At 40.7% G+C, this 9,756-nt stretch overlaps 1 protein-coding gene across 1 annotated transcript in view; it reads left to right on the forward strand.

Annotated features, from left to right (window-relative positions):
- The window catches only part of PLEKHG1 (pleckstrin homology domain containing, family G (with RhoGef domain) member 1), a 50,666-nt gene that overhangs the window by 13,500 nt on the left and 27,410 nt on the right, over positions 1 to 9,756 (forward strand). The window contains exon 2 of the mRNA XM_009324135.1: positions 5,682 to 5,782. Coding sequence (XP_009322410.1) covers positions 5,682 to 5,782 — 101 coding nt within the window. The remainder of the gene's footprint in view (positions 1 to 5,681; positions 5,783 to 9,756) is intronic.

Here is a 9,756-nt window from a genome sequence, read left to right on the forward strand (position 1 = left end):
GTGTTGAATCAATACAGGTAAGACATTGAAGAGCAGAGCTGCTGCCACTTATGCTCCTCCTATGGAGGAGTTTCAGAAGTGGGAGGTTAAGGGTGCTAATTATCTTGACAGGTATGGATTTCTGCCTGCCACGTGGGAACGTGGCCAGGCTGCCTCTGGAGGGCTGAAAATGGCAAGGGCTTTGACGTGGGATGGGAGGTGGGAAATGGCTTTAAGGGCAGTTGGGCAAGCATTTTCACTCTCAGAAGGGAAGGATGGTTTCAGTCAAATGAGGCTGCCTATAGATATGTGACCAGTTTTGACTGGTTACAGAGACTGAAAAGGAAGAATATGGAAGACAGAAGATGAGGGGAGGAAAGCAGTCAGAAATGTGTTTAGTTTAAGTTTGGCTGCATGAAATGTTTTGCTACAGATGTCTCCAAGTAAACCACTGTACGAATTACAGGAGACCTGCACTAAAACAGTGGGCTTGTCTTCTTCCATCATAGAAGGTGATGACAACAAAGATAATTATGTGTTTTAAGGAGAAATCCTGACAAAAGGGTTTGATATGGGAAGGAGATGGATTCAATTTAGGTCTCAGTCAGTCCCTGGACTCATATAACCAAAGGAACCAGAGCAAGAAAGCAAAGTATGTATGGTTTACAAGCGCACCTTCACTTTGCAGGGTACAGCTGTACTTTGAATAATTGAAAAGAGCTGCAGTGAGCTGTTCTGACCAGAATTCAGCATCCTTGGCCACCTGTTGTGGATAGTACACTATTTTTTGACACACAAGGCATTCAGAGTATGTTGCTGTACATGCCAGATAAATCTGTAAATAAAATAAATAATAAGAAAAAAGAATAGAAAAAAAATCAGGCAAAAGGGGAATTGGTACAGATTATAATTACCTATGTAATTGGCAGGATTACCAATGGGGAGCATGTTTTAGCGGTTATTCTGTTGTACAACAGTTGCCCAGCTTTCTCTTTGGTTACAGGTATGTAGATGGTTTGGTCAGCATGGCTCTAGCTAGCAGGCTACAAACAGAATCCAGTTTGTGGTGTCTTTTCCTTCTGGCCTGCAGCCTTTTCCTCAAAGCGGTGTGGAAATAGTGCTTAGGTGGCCCAGGCTGCTGCCCCATATGGTTCCTCTTCTGCACAGCCATCTGATTTGGGTTAAATGCATCTGTGCTGGGTAGAGAAGAGTGGGGCAAAAATATGCCCATGAGTACGGTAGAGCATCTAGGAGTAAAAGCTGCCTTATCAGTAGCGCAGATCTAGGGGATATCAGAAAACTGGGGTCTGAGTGATGTTATGGCACTGCCTGGATTCAGGTCCTGCTTGATTTAATATTACATATTCCTCCTCAGGCTGTAACACTGGAAGTCACTGGAGTTTTGATAAGTACCTGGTTTTATGCATTTTTTGGCCAGACTGAGTTTTCCTGATACAGGTCCTCAGCTCTTGAGCCAAAGAGCGTGTTGCTGAAGTCCAGAGATGTACAGCAGCTTTGCTTTCTCCTGCAGCCTGTGTTTAGGCATTGGAAAGCAAAGTTTCCTGGTGGGTAGAATCCTTTTTTCTTCTTTTTTGGTATTGATATTTAATCAAATTTTCAGTGTCTTGTGTGCCTGCCTCTTGGTAAAGGTGTACACATGCAACAACGCTGTTCTTTCAACAGTTTTGCTTATCTTTGGTGATATCCATATATGCACAGTCCTGCCCTGTAAAGGGGTTACTAAGAACTTCTCTAGTATATATGTTTCTTGCAGGGTAGGATAAAAATTTATTCTTGTTTTATGAGGCAGTGTGGCTTTTACCCATTTTTTTCTTTTTTCTTTTTTTTTTTTTTAGTATTACCATGTTAACATTACCATTACCCATTTTAATGTGTAATTTTGACATTGCCATATTAATGGATGACTTATTTATTATTGTTCAGCCTGTAGTCTGTTTTTAAAGCAAAGTATGTGTCTGTTTTCAAAGGAAAACCTGGGTGGCTAGATGAAAATGTCCCACTAAATTGCATTTAGTTTCTAAAGCTTAGTCATGGAAAAAATTAGTTTAATCAATATGTGAAGATATTTTTGCTCATTTTGTCCTTTTCTTGACAGTTTTCTCATTTCCAATTAATATAATTATTTTTTTAGCCTCTGAGGTTAGTGTTATCAGCATTTTATTCCTCTAGAGATCTTTCTTGTGTGATTATGGAGGAGGAGATGGTAGTCAGGATATGCAGCTCCTAACAGATATTCCTTCTGATGGATTTGGCGTGACGAAAGACAAATGGGGAGAACGTCAAACCCAGCAAGGAAGGCAGGGCAGTCTGGCAAGACTCTTCTAGTTTTTGGAGAGTTTCAGGAAGTAGAATAGAAAAATTGTGCAATACCATTACAGCAAACCTTGCTCCATAAATCAGTCTAAGGAGACTGGCATTCATGGTTGGTTTTTTTTTATCCTATAAAGTAAGCTAAATGTTTTTGCCATAACTGCAGAGAAGCAATAAAAGGCTAGCGAAGGCAAAGGTTATAAACGAATCATTTGGTGCCGACAGAGGGTCCGTAGATGCTGACAAGAAACAAAGAAAGTGAATAAGGCCGGTACTCTGTTCTGATAAATTTCATTGATTTTTGCACCATGTCATTATGGTTGCAGCCTGCCCTGTTATCTTGTGGCTCCAAACCTTTCATTATGGCTTCAGGTGATAACAGCTGTTGATACGCTGCGGGAGGTTCCATTGACTACCATGGGGCTAAAGTACCATTTTCTAAGAAATAATTAGGAAAAACCCCATGGCTGGGTCGCTTTGATCTGCCTGTGTTGTTGTCCTTGCAGAGGACGTTGTATGCCAATACTGCATCTGTTTCCTGGATGGGTTCACGAAGCCTTTATGAGAGCACGCATGCTCTATAAAGCAGTATAGCCAGAAGGGTCCCACTTGCTGCGTCAGTGCAAGCGCTGTGCTGCTGCGCTGTGCCTGGATTTTGTCAGACCACTGTGTCAAGACTGTCCAATGTCCACCTCTTTCACATAAACACGGGTATCTGAAGCTTTTTGCTGCTGTGACTACCCTACTGTCTGTGCCACGTTAGGCAGTTTGTGTCTAGCCCAGGTATCTGCTCAAAGGTATAACAGCAACGTAAACATGTCGGTAGCTGTCAGACTTGCACAAGCCTCAAGTCACCAACATGAACAAAAATAGAAAGTTAAAACATGAAAGCAGTCCCCAAATCCTGCGTGATTCCCTAACAGTATGAGGTAAGATACGAGGTACCTCCAAACCCCAAGCATTTTAAGCAAATAACCATCTCCCTTTACTCTGTATAAGTACAAATCCAGCCATTGGTTTCTAGTTTGCTTCTGATTTGACGCTGGGAGGAGAAGGGGGCCTGAAGCGCAGCCTGAAGGGACTTTTAGCAAAAGAGAGCACAGGCTGTGGGTGCGTGGTATAACATGATACTAGCATATGCTACGGGAATGCTGGAAATCTGCCAAAGCACCTGCAGGCTGCTTCTTGGCAGGAGCATGAGAAAGTACTTGGTTCCCTCTTTCTTACCAGGAGTTGGTAAAAGACTGAGAAGAGTATGTATGCATGTGTGGAGGAAAACTGGGATGAGAGGACAAAAGGAGCACAAACCAGGTCATGCTTTTAACACTCTCTGTAATACTGGAAAAGGAAATAACTGTAGGCTGTTTGTTATGTTGAAGAAACCTGAAACCCAAGCTCCAGCTATGTTGAGATGAATGAATTTGAAAGGAACTCCTCTTTATTCAATAAATACGCTATATGGAGTTACTTATTGTAAGATTTCCATTCCTTTCCATTCCTCTGCAACCCACCCTGTCATACCAGCTCGGGGTGCTGCAGTGCTCCTGCAGTGCTACAAATGTTTTCAGAGGATCACAATTCCACTGGAGCTTTTCTGTTCTTTGCTTTTATATGCAGATTTGTATTAGTGGGCAGAAAAGGTCATTTACTGCCATCACTGGAGTAGCCCTGAATCTGTCATCTACTCCTGCCTTTGACCTAGCGTATTGCATGCTGCAGTCCCATCTGCTTCACCATCCTGAACCTTTTACTCTTCTGCAGCTTCTGAGTATAAAGCAAAAGCCAGCACTGAGTTCTGGGAATCCCAGGGATGTGGTTGCAATGACTTACTGCCCAAATATATTTCAAGGACAGGCTTGGACTGCAAGGCTGCTGTCTGCTAGGAAAGAACGTAGGGTACAGGTCAGATGTCCATCACAGAGGAGATGAGATGGCTCTCTGGGGACCGCCTGCTTGCCTGCCAACTGCCACTTGTTGCTCTTAAAGCCCCTGAGGTTGCCTTGGAATAGGCTTCCTTGCTTTTTCTTGGAAAAAAAACCCTGAGTTTTGGGGGTGATGAGAAGTACCTTTAACTGGAGATGACCAAAGAATGTGGATTATTGAGCATTAGGATAGGGAGAAGGGACAGGAAAGCCTACTGGTATCTAAACCTGAAGCTTGGTTACACCTGTAACTCTGCTGACACCATTTCAGTTGGAAAGAAGGATGTAGGGATGGAGGCTTGAGCGCTTATTGACAAGAATAAATCTTGTCCAATGTATGTGTTCTGTAATACTTTTTTCTTCACGACTCTGGAACAGAGTTATATCTCAGAAGTTTTCACGGCCTCATTGACTTTTTACAGGGCTCCCTCCTTGCAGCGCTGGAATGCTCTGTTGCTTTTGGTAGGTTGCCACACCACATTGTCTAGCCCCAGGCTAAGGGATTTTATTTATTTTTATTTTGCATTGTTTCAGCTGTTTTCACTTTTACTTTATTCTTTTGCAGCAGAATTTCTTCATGGATGTGGCAGCACATTATGTTTCTTGGTTTATGAGTTGCAGTTAATTAAATAGCCTGGTGGATTTGTTTGCCCTTATCTGAGAAATTTTAATACTGTAGCAGCAACAGAATGAAAGGTGAAACTTTGGGAGCTGAGCTCTTATCAAAGTGAGGGAAGAGATGGGAAAGTTGTTCTTCCAGAACACTGCTGATCTGAGCTTTTTCTAGCTGTCTTGTTCCTGTTCAGTTAAAGTCCCTGGATGAGACAGTATCACTCTTGTAAGTGCAAAAGGAAATCTTTGCTAGAGTATATAGCAATGTAATTTGAAGTGTAACTGTATGTGTGGTTAAATTGCATGCACATATATATAGAGAGAGATCTGTCCTCTATAAGCTCAGCATTGTTTTCTTAACTATGATTTTTAAAAATTTTTTTTTTTTGCAGTGGTTGCTTTTCTTGATCCTGCGTTGCTTGTATGCTTTCTGCTCTTCATTTTATAGGTTTTCTAAGACACCATTAAATGACATTCTTCATCTCTTACTTTTACATATTTTTTTTTTGAGCCAGTTAAATGATCAATAAACTGTCTTTGTGAATGAAATCTGAATACATTCGTGTATCAGTAGCAAGAGAAATGTTGGCTGTCCCGTTTAAGAACTATAACTTAGCGTACAGTCTTTTGTTATTTTTTTTTGTTTCAATGAACAGATAAGTACTGTTACCTTTCATAATAGAGCGACTGTTCACAGGGCAACTAGTGAAGGGTTTACTGCAATAATAAGGTGAAACTGATATGAAGGGACTCATCTTGTACAATAAAACGTAGCTCCGTTTACTGATCTAGAAAAGGAGGAAATGTCTGAAGGCCTCCTTCTCACTTCTCTTGTAGGATTACCTCGACTGTATCACTGACCAGACCAAGCTCTCCCTGGGGACAGAAGAGCGATCAGCACTCTTTGGAAACATACGGGATATCTACCGTTTCAACAGGTAAATTCATATTTGACTAAATGAAAACAGTTCAATAGCCTGCATTAGTAGGAGGGAGCAAACCAAGAAAACACTCTTTTATCACTTTTATACAGCCAAGATATGTAAATTGAGAAATGGGCTGTCTTTGTTTCTCAGCAGGGTTGGTTTGCCGAGATCAGATTTTTTAGCTGTTTATTTTATGAATCAAGTGTGGTCTCCATTTACTTTTTTTGTTTCCATGCTGGGTATTTCCATGAATTTAAGCCTAACCTGCTCTGTGCCCTAACTGAGCCTAATGCAAGACCACTGCGAATGACATTCTTGCCTTATTAAAGAGACGTCGTTTTATTCCTACTATATTGGGTCCTTTTGTGTACCGATATACATCACCCAGATCTGGCTTTTGTAGTGTCTTATAGTACTAGGGACTCCCTGAATTAATTTCTCAAAACGGTGTTCAAGTACCTTTCCATTTATTGAAGGCTTCTGTTCAGTATCTTTACAGCCTTCTCTAAAACTCCACAGATGGGATTCTAGCATATATTGGGAGCCTGAAGTGAAATTTCTTGCTTGGATAGCTAGTGCCATATTGTGTGAGACCTGCAGTATCTGCAACTTTAGGAGCATGCTACTGCTACTTTTGTCTGAATCCTCTGATACTATAAAAATAATTAACTTATTCAATATTTAACGAAAACCTGAATATTCAATCAAGGCAAGAAATATATTGGCATAAAGTTCCCACGTCTTTTCTATCCCATTACTCCTGTAAAAGTTCTCCTAGCTTTGCTGTAGTTGACAAAATGTCTCCCAAACTACTGTGTTCTTTGAAGAACAACAGATAATTTAATCGAATCAAAAGAGGATTCTGAAGTGGAGGACTCGTGTCAAGGAGCATCATCATGGGAAGCTACTTTAAAGTGCTTCTGCTGCTGGGATCGCTGTTCAGTATCAAAGGGAAGAGTGGGGACTGATCTATTCAGAACTTCTGGACAAAGATGAAACCTAAAATCTTTTCCTGAAACTTAAAACAGCTACTGCAGAGTAATGGAAATACGCTTAACTAGAAAGCTGCTGTGTCCTGCTTCAGCTAGAACTGACTTGACTGAATGTCTAATACGATGGAAAATACATAGCGGTAGCCTGATCGTGTGTTTTAGAGCCATGAGACAATGACTGTGAGCTTACAGCTCCCCAGCGGTCACAGGATGGAAAAAACCAGTCCTGGGCATTACATTTTCTGATCTTTCAAAAGCTAGAGAAATGGCAGACTTGGTAGCTAAGACAAATTTATACCAGCATCATTGCAAATATTACCTAATAAAAATACCTTCAAGTATGATCAGTCATTATACAGAATAATTGAGTTGCAAAAAAAGATTTTCAGAGGTTTAAAAAAAAAAAAGGAAAAAAAAAAAAGAAAAAAAGCAGCTTCGGGCAGTTTTAGAGATAGATATGTTACATTGGTTAAAACTCACTGGAAAGTTGGCCAAAGCCTCTAGTAAATTACTAATGTATTTTAGGCCTTCTAATTCAAAATCCTACATGGAAATTGTGAGCTTTTAAGACTGAACACTCATTGTAGATCCCAGTATAGCTTCAAGGGTTAAGTTCCCTCCTCTGTGAAACTTGGCATGTAGCTTCTGGGTCCTAAACGTACTCTAGAGCCTTTTTATTTATTTTTACCTTTGAAAAAGGTCCATTTGGCAGTTCTGTGTTAGTAGGTTCAGATGCTTTTTGTGAGCATGATTTTATAGTTTCAGAATGACCTTTGTTTTTCTCAACTTTGAATTTGACCAATTTGAATCAATGATCAAAGGTTTTAGTCTTGGGGTTTTTTTGGACTTTGTATAGATCTGAGAAATTTCATTTCAGTAAATGGGAATTTCTCTCAGCTAAACTACTTAGGATTTTTAGATGTTGCATTGAATGGCTGAAATGATGGTCAGGATGCTAACGGCTAGTCCTGTGGCTATGAGCCCTTTCTGGAAAGCTATTTCTTAAGCAGAATCACTGACTATATACTGGCCCACTGGTCCTGCCCCATCTCTTGGGAAAAGCTCCCCCACTATTTATTTATTCAGAAGGGGGAAGCGTTCTCTAAGTCAGCGTTTGCTGCCTTTCTTCGTTGGCCTCTCCTGTTGAGCTTCTTTCCAGTGTCAGTTTAGGATAAATTCTCCACCCGATATCATGACTCGGTTGTGAAATGGGAACTCTGCAGAGAAACGTGCTCAAGTTTAGTGATTCTACCAACACTCAGATGATCTTAGGAGAGGCCAAGCTGAAACCTCTGCTGCTGACACAGATCATCCTGCGTGGTCCTTGTCCATCGGTGACTCCTGAAGTACAGTAATACAGTGCAAGGCCATTTTCTGTAACTGCCGTATTCAGCAGTTCCTGTGCTCTGAGCTTCACGGTGGTAAGGGCTGGCTTGTTGTCAGGAGGAGCCTTCATAAAACCTCGAAGAGCTCACCTTTAATGGAAAAGGTTTTTTTCTGAGTGCAAAGAAATTAGTTTGGGCCAGAGGATTTTTGTGACAGTGAAGTTATATCGAGGCTAAATTTCTCCTGATTTTTTTTTTAATTTTTACTGGAAGTCTGAACTTTTCAGATTCATTTTCCGGATTTTTATACGGTGAAAATATTCAGCCATGAAGACCAGACTGTGCCTGCTATGTCCATTTTTGTTTTGAATGCTGTGCTTTGTCAGGCATTGAGAGAATGAAGTTTTTCGGAGATGCTGTAACTTCAGTGTTTATGGCTAGACTGCACAGTATTTGGTCATCAACTGTTTTTTTTTTTGTCATGGGTTCAGGACAAACCGTGCTGTTTCCTTCCTGCCTCTTTCCATTCCTTCCATTCCACCAAAATTGCCTGTCTCATGTCCCTGTCATTACCATCTCTCACTCGCTCCAATTCAGATCAAAAGGGAGGAGAAGAATTCTTGTGTCTTGTTTTAAAACGGTGTGGTGATGATATAAAATAAATAAAATAAGTGCCTCGCCTGAATTATGTGTGCAAATATGGTGAATATTTGCAGACCTATAAATGTGTTTATCTCATTCTTCTTGACCTCCTGTAGTCAACAGCTTGATACTAACCTGCACTTTGTCATATTGAAAGTCTTCACTCACAAGGAGAAGATAAGTGTGTTTTGTCTTGAAAATAATTTGTACTCTAAAAAATCAAAGCATCTTAAAAGACATCATAATGAGACTTTTATTAATTTGACTTGAAAAGATAACAAATGCATTGCATGAAAAATTGTCTGTCTCTATGCCTACCTCTCTCATCCCAAAGGATTTAGCATTAGCTTTCGATGATGACCATACAGATTCAGACTTTTCCAGCCCATAATAACCCAAGCTGGATAACTCAGTACATGGTCTTAAATGGCGCTGGCATGCTTCAGTCTGACTCTTGTTAGCGATTCAGCTGCAAGAGCATCGAGTTCCTCTAACGCTCCTTACCTGCCTGGGTTGTTGGCACAAGCGAGTCGCAGAGGCCGAGAGCTGTGGTACCATCTGTGAACTGCATAAAACCTCTGGATATTCAGGTGGAGAGAACTAATGCTTTTCTCTATTGTTTCTTCTGCCTCCTGTCACATATTTAAATGTAGCCTATAATAATAGCCCTGCTCTTTCACTTGGTGTCAACTTGGTATTATAGGGATTTATTTAAGTTTTCCAGGATGCCTGGGCATGACAAATTTGTTGGTTTTTACAGTGGCAGGCTGTTCTTGCCAATTCCATTCTTACCAGCGAGATGAGGCAGAGTACAGTACAGGTAACGAAATCCTTCAAAGAACAGCCCTTATGGGCTTGTGCTGAAGACACAAGCCACTAGCGTATTTACTACATAAACTTGGACTCATTGCATGAATATATAAGATCTCCAAGTGCAGCATTACTGTATCCTGTAGGAGAAATAATATGGTATTGAAGGACACTGTAGGAATAAAATGGCAATCAAGGTGCTACGTACTCTAAGCCA

This window comes from Pygoscelis adeliae, unplaced genomic scaffold (assembly GCF_000699105.1).
Source record: "Pygoscelis adeliae isolate BGI_AS28 unplaced genomic scaffold, ASM69910v1 Scaffold105, whole genome shotgun sequence".
In the NCBI taxonomy this organism is placed as follows: Eukaryota; Metazoa; Chordata; class Aves; order Sphenisciformes; family Spheniscidae; genus Pygoscelis; species Pygoscelis adeliae.